This window comes from Meles meles, chromosome 15 (assembly GCF_922984935.1).
Source record: "Meles meles chromosome 15, mMelMel3.1 paternal haplotype, whole genome shotgun sequence".
Taxonomy (NCBI): Eukaryota; Metazoa; Chordata; class Mammalia; order Carnivora; family Mustelidae; genus Meles; species Meles meles.
In genome coordinates, this window is record NC_060080.1 from 61,949,210 (window position 1) to 61,967,667 (window position 18,458).

Here is an 18,458-nt window from a genome sequence, read left to right on the forward strand (position 1 = left end):
GAGCTCTGAAGTGATTCCTACTGGCTTTCGAAGGATTTTTTTTATGCAGTGTATAAAGTGTATGGAAGATGATGGACAACAGAGGCAGGACCACAGGTTCAGGGGCTAACAATAGTCCAGGCTTCAGGCTACAAATGATGTAAGCTTACATTCATCTGGAAAATGGAAATGGACTGAGAGATGGTCAGGGTAGGGTGAACAAAGAGAGATTTGCAGGAATAGTGAGGGGTTTATGAAGAGGACCAGTGGAAGAGAAGGAAGGAAAGATATGTTAGAGTTCCATGTGTAAGACTTTCAATTTAGGGCCATTTAGTTTTTAAACTTTTAAAGGAGCCATTCCGGGGCGCCTGGGTGGCTCAGTGGGTTAAAGCCTCTGCCTTCGGCTCGGGTCATGATCCCAGGGTCCTGGGATCGAGCCCCACATCGGGCTCTCTGCTCCGTGGGGAGCCTGCTTCCTCCTGTCTCTCTGCCTGCCTCTCTGCCTAGTTGTGATTTCTCTCTGTCAAATAAATAAAATATTTAATAATAAAAAAAATAAATAAATAAAGGAGCCATTCCAAATTCTTAATCAGAATAATATGCTAAAAGCACTGTTCTAAGATTACTCCAACAGGGTGGGGGTGGGGTGGATTCCAAAACTCAAATTGTGAGATAGTCCTTCAACTAGAGAGACCAAAAGGGTTATGGGGAAGAAATGGATGTTAGAAAAAACTACACAACAACCAAACCCACAAATACTGTGAAGGCCCAACTGGCAGGACTGCTCCCTTCCCCAAATCTAAATCCACCTAGGCAGCTCAGTAGAGGGATCATAAGCTAGGTTACCTGTGTTCAAATCCCAGCACCACGACTTACCAGTTCTATGATTGAGAAAATTACTTAACTTTTCTGTGCCTTCACTTCCTTATTTTCAAAATGGAGATAACAATAGACCCTACCTCATAGGTTGCTGTAAGAATTAAATGAAATAAGGGACGCCTGGCTGGCTCAGTTGGAAGAGCATGCGACTCTTGATCTCGGGGTTGTGAGTTGAGCCCCATACTGGGGGTAGAGATTACTTAAATAAAGAAATAAACTTAAAAAAATTTTTCAAGTAAAATAAAATATGCAAAGCACCTATTTTGTACTAAGAACTATTCTAAGTGCTATATGATTATTATTAATACCATGCCTGGTTCTGGATTGGTAAAAAACAAAAACCCTAAGAATCTTCTAGAGGGCCCATCTGCTTCTTGACTCCTGCATCTTCCTTTCTGAACGCCTTTTCCACTAGAGTCCGGAGACCGAGACTCGAACTCTAGCTCTGCCACCTGTACATGCTACATAACTTAGGAAAATTACATAACCAAAGCTTTGGGATTCTCTTCTACAGAGCAGTGTTGCTGTAGTGACTAAATATATAGCATACATAAAGCACTTAACATTTACTCCTTGACACAGAAAAAATACTTAATACATGGTAGCTGTTATTTATGATCTTCTTGTTTTATACTACATGATCCCTGTTTAATACTGCATCTGGACTTAGATGGACTCTGTAAGTTTGGGGTTTTACTTTAGCAATGAAAATGGGCATATTCCTGACACAGAGATTTTCCACTTTTGAAATATTTATCCTTGGGGTGCCTGGCTGACTCAGTCTGAAGAGCAAGCAATCCTAGATCTCGGGGTCATGAGTTTGATCCCCATGTAGAGAGGACTTAAATAAAAAACAAACAAACAAAAAAACCCCCCAAACCCCCAACATTTATCCTAAGGAAATAATCACACAAGAACTCCATGTATATATGTTCAGTGGAGTTTTTTTTTTTAAGTAAAATGAAAATAACCTAAACGTTCATTAACAGACGGCTAGATAAATAAACCGGTCTATCCAAACAGTAGAGCACTCTGTTAAATAGTAAAATAGATTTATAAGTACTAACATGGCAAAATATTTAAGATCTATTCCTATGTGAAAAGAAAAAAGCAGCAGCAGTGTAGCATGGTTCTATTTATATAAAAAAATACATGCATATAGTTGTGTATACAGCTGGATATTTACTGTTTCATAGATTTTGCTGGATAACAACTGTAAGCACTCTGTATTGTTTGAACAAATGAATGACTACACCAAGCTAAATGCTGGCATCCTACACTACAGTAGTCTCCACTGTAAAAACTATGAGATGTTAAGTTCCTAAACTAGGGAAACAGATACACATGTATAAAGGAAATTCTAGAAAAATACACACCAAACTTAACAGTCATCTGCTCTGATGAGGAAAACTGAAGAGGAAGAAGGGGACTTTGTTTAGCGCATTATACTAAGCAGTATAAAAAATAAAGACCTAGGGAGAAGAGATGCAGAAATTATGGTTCATAAAAACACATACTTGGTTATGAACATGTTCCTTAAATTATCTTCATAACCCTTAAGTTATTTTTATATATCCAGGAAAAACGCAAACCAACGATATGAGGAGATCTTAAATCTATTTAAGAGATCTATTCTTTGAAAATGTTATAGTTGTTCAGTTCCTACATTATGCCTATTGAAGTAGCTGCAGAAGACTTTACAGTGGACACTACCCTAGTGTGGGTGCCAGCATTTAGCCTGGTGTAATTATTCATCTCCTCAAACAACACAGAGAGCTTACAATTGCCAGGTGCTACACCAGATCACACTATCCTTGACAAAACCCACTAACCAGCAAATACCTAGCCTTATACACAAATATACTATGAAAGTATTTTGTATAGCTTCTACTATTTCTACATGTCTTCTTCCACACTGGGATTAATTTAAATTTCACTGTTGAGTATGACCTTGATTTAAATAACCACATGCAGAGAAGGTAATGTATACTGTCTGCTGGAGTGGCAAATGGAAGGCCACATTCAAAAAGAAATCAGAACATTTATGAGGTTTTCTTATAGAATACAATGGCCCTCTCCATGGATACCAGAAAGCCTTGTTTGTCAGAGAATTTTCCCCCAACACTATGAAAGGTTTTAAGTTTTCTTCATTCCTCAGATACAGGTATCTGCCAGAGAGTGATCACAAAACTTAAGACAGCTTCTAAAGCACAGGTTCAAGATACAAACAGAATTAATTTGCACAAATAAGTCAATATGCAAATAACAGAAATAATTCTCTCAGACATTACTTACCATTGAAAGGATTGATTCCTGCCCTTATTCTTGAAGTAATAGCTTCTTTTACTTCTTTTTTCTTCACACAACGAATACCCAAATTTTGAAAACTGGAAGAGAAACAGAGCTTTCAAACTGCATTATAGTTAAACACAAGGACATATAAATGAAGTTTTACCAAAAAATACTGCACAAATCAAGGGTACATTCTATGCCTATGTCAAATACACCAAAACAGATGAACATGAACAGGAAAGTAAAATCGACCTCCCAAACAAAAAAGTTGTAAAAGGAGGCCCACAGCTACATTTTGCTGAGCCCATAAAAGTGTCGCCTGTATTTTAAAAAAAAGCACACACTCTACTATCATTTAATAATCCAGTAATTGTATATGAACATCTGGATTTCTGGTTCTCTTGAACATTCGGAAGGTCTGGCCACAGCAGCCTAGTACAGGAGCACCTTGATGGAGTCGATCACCTGCGGCCCCATTTATCAAGGCTCTCCAATTTACTACAGTGCCTGCTAGTCCTCTTACACCTGCTCTATTCCATGGACATTTGATTTTTGAGCCCTGATTTCACTGCTAGTAGCAGTGATGTGTTTTTGCTATATTACATGAAGTCATAATAATCATTCATAAGAAAGCACTGAAATGTTTTCTTTTAAATTAGAAAGATGTTTAATACGAACGATAATATTTAGCAAAAGTTTCAAAATGTCATTTATGGAAAACTTCTCAAAAGCTACAAATATTACTAATTTGCATATCTGTAGCACAGATGATGGTGGGGGGAACTCCCCTACCACCACCAGTCATACTTGTTCCCACATGGAAAAACCATGACATCATTAAAGCTGGGTGGGTGTGAATAAGGAAGCAAAACTTGGTTATAATAACATTACTATTTGTTCAAACTTCACATGGCACTTAGGCAACAGGAGGCTGCCTGCCTCGTTTGCTCCTCTCCATGCTCACAGGGCCTTAGGTTTATGCTCTGCACCTTCACCATACTTGTCATTTTGTTAGCATCTAAAGTATCTTTGGCATTTCTTTCCTTTGCCTCCAATAATTAAAAAATAAATCTTGAATTCATAATCCTTTCTTGAAACCCTGAAACCCATAATCCTCTTCCTCAAAAGTATTCCTCTTCTTTGAAAGATTCACACCTTGGTTCTCACTTTTTCTTTGATGAAAGATTTTAAAGAATTATTTATTTTAATATATTTATACAGTACTTGATTTTGTTTCATCTGAAAAATTGTATTTGACTATTTATAGAATATTAGAAATGAGAGATTTTTGAAATTCTGACATGAGGAAACCAAGGATCATGAAGATTATTTGAAACTATTATTCACTCATTTATGATTCAGTCATTCAATAAATTTTGGGATTCCTTCTCTGTACCAACTCTAGAAAATAATGGGCATTACAATCCCTCTCCTCATGGAGCTTAGTCTAGTGCACAGGTTTGCAAATTTTGGCCCACGGACCATACTCGGCCCACCACCTGTTTTTCTAAATAAAGATTTTTTGGAACACAAACAAGCTGATTTGTTTACACATTGTCTATGTGCGCTTTCACGCTACACAGAAATGAGCAGATGCAACAGAGACCATATGGCCTGCAAAGCCTAAAATATTTATTATCTGGCTCTTAACAGAGAAAGTTTGCTCACCTCTAGCCTAGTGAAGCAGACAGATCAATATTAAATATCACATGCAAAAAACGCTAAACTGAAACCATGACAAGTTTTATTAAAGGAGACATAAACTATGTCATAGAAGCCTGTGACAGGAGAGAGTTGATCAGTTCAGGAAGGACAGAGAAGCTTACTGTACAAAGTGGTATTTAACATAAACAGAGATGAACTAGGGAAAGAGGAGAGTAAAGACTTCAGGCAGAAGGAACAGACAAGCAAAGGCCCCTACAGAAGAGTCTTGTGAGCACAGGAAACTAGAGGAAAGCCTCTGGGACTGGAGTATGGACTTCAAGGGGAGCACAGGATGAAGGTTACAAATACAAGCAGACTCTGTGAACCTTGTGGGCCAATAAGGAATACTGCCCTTATTCTAAGAGCCACATAAAGCTATTAAAATGTTTTAAATGGGAATATGACAATCAGATTTGTATTTGAAAAGATCACTCCAAATAAAAGTCACCTTGGCTAAAGTGGAGGACAGATCTGGGGGGAAGAAGTACAAGGAGAGTTGATGCAAGAAGACCAGTCAGGGGGTTATTGTGGCAGCCTACATCTGGACTATGGGTAGTGTGGTGATGATGGAGATCACTGAGAGCAGTGTACAGATTCAAGAACTATTTAGGAAGTACCTGTTAATTAATTCAATGTGTGTGCCTGTGTGAGGGGTGCAAGGATGATACTCATGTCTGGGGGCTTTTACAGCAACCACTGAGATAAGGCACATTGGAAGACCCACTGAGAAGAAAGAAGTACTATCATGGAAAAGTCAGGGTTTGGGGCATATTCTAGTTGAGGTGCTTTTGATATATTTAAGAGAATATGTCAAAAAGACAATGACACTAAATACCATTCTCCACTGAAAGGAACCAGGGCTCCTTAGAAAAAACTATTTCAGAGCTGGGGCAAGAAAAGTACAAGTAAGTCCTGAACACTTTGCTGTGTCAGAAAGTAAAGAAGGGCCCAAAGAAAGATAGAAGCATATCAAAAGGACAAAGGAAGCAGGCGGAAAGGGCCTGCATTGGTCAAATCTGGGTCAATCTGAACATCAAAATAATAATGCCAGTAATGGACTAGATAGAGTACACTGAATATAAAAATCCATGGGTCTACAGTGGTATATATTTTTTTTTAATGGGGAAGGGAAAAAAGGGAAAGTTTTTCTTTACAATAGAATGCCAATTAATATTGCCAATGGAAAACACTAATATCCCATGTCTCCTGAAGGGATATTTTGAAAACAACATAGCACCCCCTCTGTAGATTTCTCATCCAAAATGTTTCATGTTCACATGAAAATATTATTCATGTTACTCATATTAACATGAGTATAAACAAGCAACCATTCAGACTAATCCACATTCAACAATCTTCAAAACGAGTAGCCTAGACTCTTCAAAAAAAAGGTAATGTCAGGAAAGACCAAAAAAGGCTGAGACACTATTCTAAATTAAAGGAGACTTTAATAATCATGACAACTAAATAAACACGACAAGTAAATACACTGTGTGATCCTTAACAGGATCCTGAACTGGGCAGAGAAGCAGGAGAGCCATAAAGGGCATTATTGGACATAACTAAGAATTTAACTGTCTGTAATTAAGATTGAGAAGGAACAGCCAGAAAAGCAGAAAATAAAACAGGGGAGTCTGTTCTCAGAGAAATCAAGAAATGAGAATGTTCCAAGAAGGGAGTGGTCCACAATGTAAAATAGTGTTGGGAGGTCAAACGATATAAATAGGAAATATTTCTTGCCATATGTGTATTACTAGATATTTTTTGTTTTGTGTTATTATTTTAAGAGGAATATTTTTAAAGTATATTTTCTAGATAGTTACTGTTAATATATAAGGAGGTTACTAACATTTTCCTCGTAGTAATTAGGTTCATTTTTCCAAAGGTAATGCAGGTTCATTATAAAAGATGAATCACAGAACAAACACAAGTTAAAAGAAAAACATAAAACCCCACCAAGAAACAACTACTATTAATACCTTAGTGTATATACTACCAAGTATATGTACACATATACTTTTTAAGATTTTTTTTATCACATATTCTGTTTTAAAACCTATTTATCTAACATAGTGTGACTATCTTTTTATACAAAGAGATATTTGCAATGTTGTTTTTAAGGCTACATAGGAGTACACTGCATGGACGTACCAGATTGTCTAACGGATCCCTCCGTGTTTATTATTTTGATTGCTTCTAACTTTTTGCCATTACAAAATAAGCTGCAATGAACATCACTACAGCTCAATGTCTGAACATGGTTAATTTTTTCCTGAGGATAAATCCCTAGAAGTAGAATTGCTGGTTCAAGAGACATTCGTATTTTTCAGGCTTTTCCTATATAGTTGTTAAAGTGCCTACCAGAAGGATTTTATTAATTTATACTATCACCAACATGATGAATGGACCCATCTTCTGGCAGCCTCACCAACACCACGGTGTGACATCATTTTTCTTATCTTAGAACTACCGTCATGTTACTTTTATACCTGTCCTTTTCTAAGTAATAACTCCAGGTTTCCAGCTGGTTTTCCCATATCTGATAATTTTTAACTATTAATGAAAGGACAGTAAAAATATATGCAAGAAAATTTTTCAGAGATTGTTCACACTAAGAAAGAAAGTCACAACGTAAAATAAGTTTAGGTTTACCTTTAGTAGCAATAAATAAGTATTCTTGCTACCCTGATGGACTGTGTCTACTAATAAAGAATAAAAGGGAGGTTCTAATATAATATAAGAGTTAAGAAAATTTAAATGTCTACTACAGTAAATAGAAGAATGAGAAATCACTTTATCCTGCTAAGAAATAACAGATGTACATGTCCAGGAAACAGAGGATCCTCTGCTTATCCTAATTCTAAAGATGTCTGTGGTTGTGTACTTACAACAAGGGTCTGCGTTCTTGTCCAAATTCTGCTTCATAGTAGCCATCTCTGCAGTCTTTTCCTACTAAATCATGAGGATGAGGTTTATATGGGTCGTTCTTTGTTACTAATGTAATTCTCACTTTTCCTTTTCCGTAATAGTTCATAATCTGAAAAAAAGGGGGAAATTAAATATATGATCCATAAATTGATCCCATTCAGAACTGACCTACTAAAAGAGAGTTCAATTTATATAATGTAGTTAGCACTAGATAAATAAAGTCCAACTGACTGGCAAATACAGTTTGGATGGAACTTTCCAGGGAATATCAGAAGGGAAGAATTTATCTCTCCATTCCTTGGCATATTATTTTCTGCACCGATTTCAACTGGTTATATCATCTGATTCTGTTTGTTTTCTTTTTAAAACAAGTTCTACCAAAATATTGTCATGGAGCAAGAGAAAATAATTGGATGCTGGGTCACTGAATGCCATGCTCTTATATTCACAGTCATGTCATAAATATCCCTTGAAAGTATATATTTAAGCCACAGTGGAAATGAGAGCACACTGTGAAGAAACTGGTCCTTTCATGTGATTGCTATAGATAAAATACAGAGCAATTAAAAATTAGATACACACAAGAGAAGGGTCTATTACCTGGATAGATGGGTATGTCCGGTTGTTGTCGGTGCTGTGCTCCCCTGGAATGCTGCCTGCTGATCGCCCTTCACATTTGTATCTAAAACGCATGCCCCTCTGCCTGGGCTGTTCAATGATCTCTATACATGGGTTATACCCACCTGAAAATTTAAAAAAGGAGGAGGGTAAGATAACAATAATAGTAATAATGGATTTGATCATTTTGTTTTTTTCAAAATAGCAGACTAAAGAATTTTGCCTCCCAATATTAAATAATAGGTTGAAATGTAATTACCCAAGATTGGATGGTAAAGGTGCCCTTCTCCCATTCATATACTGAGCTCCTATACAGTGTTAACATAAGATTACTCAAATCATCTTCATTGGTTAGCACTTTATCATTTAATATCAAGAGCTAATGCCAATGTGAAGTTCTGAGATCCCCACTTCAGAGATATTCACTTCACACGTAAGAACAAGTACAAGGAGATCCCTCAGGATTGCCCCAGAAGGGTCAAGAAGATAGTCTTCAAAAGTACAATATCATACTCCAAAGTAAGTTGAACGCTTGACTTTACATTAGACCTCTAACAGTGGACTAAAAGACTGCTACTTGAAAATGAAAATGCATTTAAACCCTTGCAGAAAGGATATGTAAGTTTTTTTTTTTTTAATCTCCCCTGGAATCTTAAAGGATTGATACATAGAACATCTAAATAAGTTCCAGAAGTGTTCATTTTAAACTCAACAGAATTTTCAATCAGTTCCATCTAAATCTCTTTACTGAAGACACAACAGTGGAAAGAAAATTACTCACTTTCTATAACAAATGTAATTCAAAATATGAACTTTAGAGTGAACTGATCTATACAACATGGATGAATTCTATGTTATACACCTGAAACTAATGTATGTGTCAACTATACTCCAATTTAAAAAAAGCTGAGCTGACTGAAAGAAGCGAGACCAAAAGAGCACATCCTGTAGGATTCCATTTATATAAAACTCTAGAATATGTAAACTAATCTATAATCAAAAAAAGCATATCACTGACTGCCTAAGAAAAAGGGTGTGGAGTGGATGGGGAAACTTGGGGGATGATGGATATGTAATTATCTTGATTGTGATGATGATTTTACGGTTGTATTCATGTCAAAAGCTATCAAATTGTAAACTTTAAGCATGTGCAATATATCATACATTAATTATATGCCAGTAAAGTTGTCTGAAACATATGCATCTTTACCCTTCTTATTATCTATATTATAAAAATGAAAAGTTCAATGAAGACACTCAAGTATGCTTACAAGTAGGGTACTTGGCAATGTGTCTATTTCAGGGATATAAAGATGTCTTCCATTAAAAAAAAAACAAAAACGGGGCGCCTGGGTGGCTCAGTGGTTTAAGCCGCTGCCTTCGGCTCGGGTCATGATCTCAGGGTCCTGGGATCGAGTCCCACATCGGGCTCTCTGCTTGGCAGGGAGCCTGCTTCTCTCTCACTCTCTCTGCCTGCCTCTCTGCCTACTTATGATCTCTCTCTGCAAATAATAAAATCTTAAAAAAAAAAAAAAAAAAAAAAAGTTTTCCCTCCATCAGTTAAGTGATTTTTACATTCCTACAATTAGATAATCCATTTCTCTGATTAAAGATTTACCCTCTGTTAGAATGCAAACAAACCTTTAGAAAGGGTAACACAATGGGTCTTACTGGTAGTGTTAGGAAGGAGTCTTTTGAGTCCGACTTTGCCATATCTTAATAGCAAGGATCCTGGAAATGTTATCTTCTAAGTCTCCTAATCTATAAAATGGGAATAATAGTAATAGCACCTACCTTATAGGGGTTTTGTGAGGATTCAAGGTAGTGTGTATTCAGTTCTTAACAACCATCATGCCTATGACAAATACTCAATAAATATTGTCTACTATTGTTTCAGATCCTTTCTTGAAAACAATGATTTATAGTAATATCATGATGGTGTAACAACCAGTACTTTCAAGAATTTTATAGAACAATGAGGCAAAACCACCAATTATTAGACTACAGAAGAGTCCAACAAAACAAATTTTATTTATGCTAACAAGATTGTGCATAAAATGATAGTAAGAGCAAAAGAGTCAGGCATGCCTATGTCAAAAACAAAGGAAAAAGAGTTAATGAAGCAAAAAGGTAGGGAGAGTAGAGAGGAAGGCCTTCTAGTAAAAGGGAAACAATGTGTCCAAGGCTAGGGAAGCATAGAAGAAGAGTTTAAAAAATGACCAATGGAGCCACAGTGGAAGTGGATTACCCTTCTATCTTTAGAACCAAAAGCCAAAGGACATTTGTAATCTGTACAAATGGGCTCAAAGTACAGAGGACATTAGGGATTTGGATTTTAGTTCACGAGTGACAACAAATCAATGAATGGCTTTCTGCAGGGGAATCATATGATCGGGCTGACATTTTATTTTTTTTAAAGATTTTATTTATTTATTTGACAGAGAGATAGTGAGAGAGAGAACACAAGCAGGGAGAGTGGCAGAGGGAGAAACAGGTCCCCAGCTGAGCAGGGAGCCAATGTGGGGCTTGATCCCAGGGTCCTGGGATCATGACCTGAGACGAAGGCAGTCGCCCAACCAACAACTTAGCAACCCAGGCACCTCTGGACTGACATTTTAGAGTGAGGATTCTGATGGCAGTGGACAGGTTGAAAAGAAAGGAGACAGTATGATGATCGGTTTAGAGGCTGTGACAGCACTGTGGGCAACGGTGAAGGCAGGTCTGACATCTAGCAGTGATAACAGGAGTGAAGGATTATTTCAATAAAATTGACAGTTCCTAGCAACTGACTGAACATTAGGGTTAAGAGCAAGTAAAGAATCATTGAGGCTCCACAGTTTCTACTTTGGGTTACTGAGTAAAGATACTATTAGAGCCAGGGAAAACTGACTTTAACCTAATCACATTCATAACACTTATTTTATTGAAAAATGTAAGGCATGCAGATGGGTATTTCAATGCCACATACTTATATATCCTTGTATATTATGAATAACTCAAATTCACATTTCGCTTCAAATATTTTACATCCTCGTAGGTCATTGCAGGAGAATTTGAAAGAAAGTACATTTTCCTCTCAATAGCTCGAAATACTCAACAAAATTTTTTAAGTGATATCTCAAATAATGTATGTGGTTTAACTAAAGGTCAAATAAATCCCTGCCCACTACTTATTTAAAGGTGTCTTGGCGGGAAGTTGATACAGAATTACATCATTAATGGTAAGCGGCTAACTTTACGGGGAAGAGTGCATAAAAGTGCTAGGCTCGTAGTAATTTTTCAAATATTTCATTGGTTACACAATGCTTCTTTAAACTAGAAAATGTTTGTGAAAAAAGTCTCTAGACAAGAGAAAAGCAGTTGTTGAGAGAAAATACAATGATTTTTATAGGTTTAAAGTTATAATAATGACAAATATTAGTGATCATATAAAATCAAGTACTTAAAAAAAAACCTTTGAAATCTAGTCTTCCTATTGTACAAGCTCTTTATTTGATATGATCAACCAGGTAATACTTTATTTACTATTTCACATTTCCCCAGCTGGAAATAATCTCCCCCTCCTCTAAATTATCATAGTATTTTGTTTATGACAATTATTCCAAATAACTATAACTTAGGGAAGACTCATTATTTTATTTCTTCTTGAAAAAAGCTACTTGTTCTATTTCTTCTCAAGCTACTTGAAGGCAGGAATTGTGACTAACTCATCAGTGCCTTGCACATAGATATTCAGTAAATATCTGGGGAGTGAATAGCTGAAAATCTAAAAATCTTTTTTGTTTGTGTAAGTTATATAAACAGCAAAGGATAGTAATAGTGATTAATCATATTTTCCCTATTATGTTCCACTACTATGGAAAAAAATAGTGCTTTGTAGGTATTAGAACTGCTGCACTTTTTACTCTTCATACCTATTCATAGTCTAATTTATCTGTATTTATGATTGTTAAATACTTTCCAGCTATTAATCGTTTATATCATGCATCAGTATAATGTACCAGTCACTTCCTCCCTCAGCACTGTTTTAAAGTGCCTTTCTTCCTAAAGATAGAATGTTGAACTGTAGTCTTGTGTGGGGTGGAAGAAGGTAAAATGTAAATCAGAGAACTGTAGGGAAAATAAGTACTCCTAAGTAAGATTATCTCGAATCACTACAGTTCTGAAAAGTACTGAAATTTCTCCAAAGTGGTTCTAAGAAAGCTGATTACTGTACTTTTTTTAAACTGATACTGCAAAGTTGGGATTGACCCCTACCTTTGAAACAATACCATAAAATGCTAATACTGACCCAAATAATATTTCAAATACAGCCAAAATGTTCACAAGATATACTTATGTTTTTATTTTCATTTAAGCAAAAAAGAGTGCTATTTCAGTTTTTAAGGTTAAAAAAATTATATTGAAATACAAGTTAAAAATGGAGCCTCAATTGTCAGAAATAAACACATTAATTAAATCCTTATGGCTAGCACCGGGAACTAGCATTAATTGTTCAGGAAAAAATTAATTACAGTAATTGTAATACTGTTTTAAAGTACTTTTACATATATTGTCATTTGATCCTCTCAACTTTAATCTTCATAAAAATAGAACAGGAATTATTCTCCCATTTTATAGGTGATAAATTTAAATTATTGTTATAAAAAAAGAAATTATGAAGGACATTAGCAAATATGATAGCTGGAATCCCAATGGATCAAATTTAAAAAAACAAAAAACAAAAAATAAGCATAAAAACAGCCGGGGGATAAAGTCACAATAACATTACAGCAAATAACCTAAAATAAATACAACTTAGTTTAAGAAGATAATGCATCTTGCCACAGGCAAGTGAGTATTTAGATCCAATGAAATTCCTGGAAGAGTTCATAGTGGGGTGTATACCAGAATCATTTTGGAAGCTTTTTCAAAAAACACACCTGCCCTGATTCCACCTGTGATCTTCTATATCTATATCTATATAGATATAGAAAGAGAAACCTATAAAGCCCCGACATATTTCTGAAAAAGCCTTCCAAGCAATTCGAACACACTCCTGATTAAGAACCATTGCCCTAAAACTAAAGAAGCTTAAAGAATCACATATCCAGAGAAGCAATCCAAAAATTCATATACAAGTATGGGCTGGATGACAGACAAACCAGGCAGAGGAAATCTGACGACTTTTTAAAAAAATTCTGACAGCTTTAACTCTTCTTTCTCTCCCACTCGAAAAACTTAGCCAAATATAAGCAAGGGAAAAAGCATTATGATAGGGATCACCTTTAATCACACTGATCTATTTAAAAGATAAACTGTTTATAAAATTAATACTGTGATTATCATCAGTAATGTTTCTTACAATATGGCAAGCAAATGATCACACACTACTGTGTCAACACCACAGCTGAGAATATCTGACTGCAGACTGCATCTCCCTCGCAGAAGTACTGGATAATAGAGTACCTGAAAGCCAAAGGAGCAGACGGAGCTAACAATATACACTTTTCTAACAATATACACTTTTCTAAGTATCACTTTCACTCACTCTGGAGAAAAAGAAAATGAGATCTAGTCATCATTCCTCAAACCTGGGAACCCAACTGAATCATGGTGGTAAGCTTCCTTAAGACACACTTTTTCCATTTCTTCCTAATCATGATCAAAATTTAGAGTAACCATTTCTCACATACATAGAATGGCATTCAATGAACAAAAGGGCAATGAAAACTTAAGCCTATTCCCACATGCTAGAAAAAGACTAACACAGAAGGTACAAAAGAAGTCAAATGAAGGATAAGTTATAACAATCAATTATCACATTTTGATTTACTTTCTTTTCAGAATGTTTACTGTCATTGAAGTAGATAAAGGAGAAAAGGTACGCTGCCTCCAAACATCACTGTCAAATTCTTCTCCACTAGTTTAAAAATACAGAAAACCATTTCAAACTGTTTAAAAGTAAATGGACACTCTTATATATTCTTTTTTTTTTTTTTTCATTCTCATATATTCTTGAAAGACTTTCTATCTAGCATCTGTTCTGGTCTATTATTAGAATTTTTCAAGGTTTCACAGAATTCTAGAATGTCAGGATACTCAAACAATAGTGAGTGCCAATTACTTCTAGTAGCTCTTGTTTCCTAGATGTCTAAGTCTCCAAACACCTCCACTACATAAGAAAACTAACATTTATGGGCATGAATTATCTCTGTTGTTCCTCAAAACAAGATGCTGTAGTAGTTATTCTCATTTTTATATCACAGAGTGGCAGAACTGGAATAAAACCAGGTTCATTATGGGCTAAAGTCCAGATTTATTCCAGTATCTGAGGCTGCCTCTCAAATAAGTCTTAAGCATCCATGTAAGGGAATTTTCAGAGGAGTATTTGGCTGATGTATGCACCAGAAGGTAAATAAAAGATGCAAGAGTTGCACAATAGAGATTCCACTGCGGTGGGGAGAGAGAGAATCTTGAAAAAAATGTTAACTTCCAGAATGAAAAAGTAGAGAAATATTTAAAATCTGTTCCAGATTACTTAGGTATTTAATCAAATTAAAAGTAAAAGGCAGTACCAACTCATCTGTCTTAAGACTTCCAGATTCAAAAATAAAAATTACAAGATGCCTACTTAAAAATGAATTAAACAAAGAAATTTTTTCAGTGTAAGTATGTCCCATGCAAGTATCCGGGTCACGTGCCTACAAACCCAATCACATGCAGGGAACACAAATGAGAGAACGAAGGAACAAAAGGAAATTCTGAGCCTCTTACATTGTATTTGGGAAAGATACTGCACACAACCCAGATATTCCTAATATCATTTCATCACAATTCTTCCCTAGCCATTTCACTCCCTCATTCCCTTTTCCCTGTCATGTATCACCTTAATTCTTTTATATAGCTGTTGTCTCTACATTCACGTGAGGCATTTCAGATACAGAATTCATGTTTATAGTGTGTAGGCTTCTACCTAAAAAAAGTATTTTGCTTTAGTTGTCAATTCCAGCTTCCAGCTCTATCGTTAATGATTAAGTTGCATTATACCTACACCAATCTTTTTTCCCCTTACTCAAGAGAAATACTTATAGTTCTCTTGAAATTTACACCAGAGTTGGAAGTAGTGTGGTTTACAAAAAGTTTCTTCATGTACTTCCTATTCTATGACAGAACAGAACTATACTAAAGAAAACTGTGAACAAAAATCAATTATCAAATTTTAAAACATATTTTACCAGACTTACTAGTAAACAGAGCTACCTATGTGTGCATAAGCATATTTTGCACTTTCTACAGGAACAATGAGAAGCTTTAAATTCAGACAAAATAGCTAATTTTAGTTACATTAAATGAAACAGAATGATATATATACAGTAATGACTGCCTATGCATGCCCTACATGGGACAGGGAACATTTTTCTTAACAATACCTGTTCTAATCAATTGTGTCAAAAGACAGTTAAAAAAAAAAAAGCAATAACGACAGCAAAATAGGACCCAATCTGTGAAATCCTAAATAATTCATTTGGTAATTTACCTGAACGAAATTTAGAATCATATAAAATCATTCATATGTATATATATATATGTATATACATACATACACATACATATATATGATTTTTATGTATCAATAAATTAAATCAATAAATTAAATAAATGATTTAAGTAATCATGGTACTTAAATCATTTTGCTAATAAGATTATGATCGGTTACTTTTACATTCTACGTTTGTTATTTTACAGGTAACAAATCCGGCTACACATACCTATTTACATATGACATCCGGTGAGAAAAGAAGAAATGGTCTTAAGTGCCTGGTAATCAATAAAAATACTTTTTGAGGTTTTAAAACTACCTTACTACAAATAATCTAAACCAGAGAGTGATAACTAATTAAGCAAAATTTTTTCCTATTACTCTTTCGGTTCAATTACTGTTTCAAAACAGAATTAGAATTTATAATTTACTGAATCTTCTCTGCGCCCTTTACAAGTGACTAAGAAAAATACTCCCAGATTCCTTTTTAAAAATTTCTTTGGCAGTTTTCAAACAACTAAATTACAATTTAAATAACTTGTCATATTTTAAATAGTCCCATTTTAATGTAACTCCAGAAGAAGCAAAAAAAAAAAAAAAATTACCCCACAGCTTTTCATTCCTTTAATTTTTTTCCCCCTTCAATTTAGGGAATCAGTCCTCACAACAGCACAAACTATAGTGCCATTAAACAAATTTAAATCGTATCACATTTTTGAATGACTTAGGTCTTACGTTATCCTCTGTGTAAATGGTTCTTTTCTCTTTTAAAAGAATTAGAAGTATTACACTCATGCCACAAATTAATGAAGTTGGGTTAAATTGGCAGCAGTCTGACCTTTTTTTTTATAACGCTTACCATTCTTTACATCTCTGTCAACCAATAAATTAACCAAATATTTCAGATCATCTTTGGACTTTAAATCTAAATGTGCTTTTAAATTATAAATTTACAGAATTATCTGAAAGTTTGGGGTCACTGAAGTGGGTAAAGAGAAAGTTGAAATATTTTAAACTACACTTGTATTCGCACATAAAAAACCACAGACAAACTGAAATCAAATGTCATGTGAACCACCCCAATTTCCTTTTCGGCCTACAGCAGTAGCTTATGGCATTGTTCTGCTCAACCCCTTAAAAAAAAATCCTTTAAAGCTTTCTACTTCCTCTTCTCAGCTAGACATCAGCCTCTGAGGGTCACTGAACCAGGGTCTTGGGAGGACACGGGTCAACCAGAAACAAGTCCCCCCAAACCTTCAGTCTCCTAGTATAGCGCTAATTTACCCTACCAGGCCTCTCTGCCTCTGCTCCGTCTGCCGGGAAAGGGCCCCATGAACCTTGCCAGAATCCTGTAAAGGTCCAACTCAAACACAGTCTACTTGATTTACTTCCCTTTAGGTTACAGGCAGACCTAAACCACGGCTATATATATGAGACTCCCTCCCTTGTCCTCTAACCTGTTTCTTGGTAAACTCGCCCCCCCCCACCCAAAGCAAGAGATTTACGCATTAACTGAAAATGAATTGTTACATTAGTGATGGAAAGTTTTCATATCCACTCCTATTTTAAATTAAGCGCGGATATTCTAATACTCCTTTTCCCCTTTCTTCAAACAAAGAAAAAAAAAAAAAAAAGACTTCTCCGTAAACCAGAAAGTACCCGCTTTATAGTAGAAATCATCCACTTTGTTGAAGCAACATTTCCACTTAAGACCTGTTAAGACAGCACTGGTGACTTTTAAAGCCGCACCTCATTTTGTACAACTGTCAACACATCAGCGGTCACCTCCTGGCGTTTGATAAAATTAAACTAAAAAAAGGAGAGCACTCCTGAGGTCTGAAGGTTCTTCATTCCTGTTCTAAAACATGAAACCACCATTTCAATATAAATCAATTTTTAAATATGAGAACTCTCCGTCCTCGTTTAGATTCGTGTTACTTCCCTAACCCTAAAAATCTAGTCGCTGGGAATTTCTAAGGTTCCGGCTCTTATAATGGCATCAAATTACAGAGCAGGACTTAGATTTCGCACGCAAACCCCCGAACCAGGTAACTTTTTTAAAGGCTGACAATCTGCCAGATGAGACGATTTTAAGACAGAACGCGCACAACCGAAACCGAGACCCCGACACTCTGAGCTGCAAAGACCCCCCGGACGAGGTCCTTCCCGCGGTCGGGTCCCGCGTCTGAGACACTCACCCGAGGCCATGGCTCCGCTCACCGCGCCGCCCCTCCAAGTGGCCTGACCCGAGGCCGCCACAATCAGCCCGCGCCGGTCCGGCGGCGGAGGGACTCTGCCGACGGGACCCCCAGTCCCCCTGACCACCCCCGGGGCCTCCTCCTCCTTCCCGCCCTCCTCGGGGTTTGCGGCTCACACCTTCCCACCCCCTTAATGCTAGCGTTCCGGATCACCCGGCTTCGCCCGTCGGAGGTGCGGGAGCCAGGGGCAGGGGGCGGAGCGCCGCGAGGACCGAGCGCCTGCCGGCCTAGAGGCAGGCGCCTGGCGGGAGGGGGATTTCCCGCGGCTGAAGTAGGCC

The 18,458-nt window shown here is 36.4% G+C and overlaps 1 protein-coding gene across 3 annotated transcripts in view; it reads right to left on the minus strand.

Annotated features, from left to right (window-relative positions):
• REL (REL proto-oncogene, NF-kB subunit) overlaps positions 1 to 18,439 on the minus strand; it is a 36,638-nt gene extending 18,199 nt beyond the window's left edge. For 2 of the 3 annotated variants that reach the window (XR_006815033.1, XM_045978790.1), the window contains exons 1-4: positions 18,121 to 18,436; positions 8,383 to 8,525; positions 7,743 to 7,891; positions 3,154 to 3,245 (exon numbers count right to left, since the gene is read on the minus strand). Coding sequence is in view for 1 of the 3 variants with exons in the window: in XM_045978790.1 (XP_045834746.1) it covers positions 3,154 to 3,245; positions 7,743 to 7,891; positions 8,383 to 8,525; positions 18,121 to 18,130 (394 nt within the window). In the remaining 2 variants the exon portion in view is untranslated. Of the gene's footprint in view, positions 1 to 3,153; positions 3,246 to 7,742; positions 7,892 to 8,382; positions 8,526 to 18,120 lie in introns of all 3 variants that reach the window. The other variant, XR_006815034.1, reaches the window with a different exon arrangement.
• Positions 18,440 to 18,458: the final 19 nt, after the last annotated feature.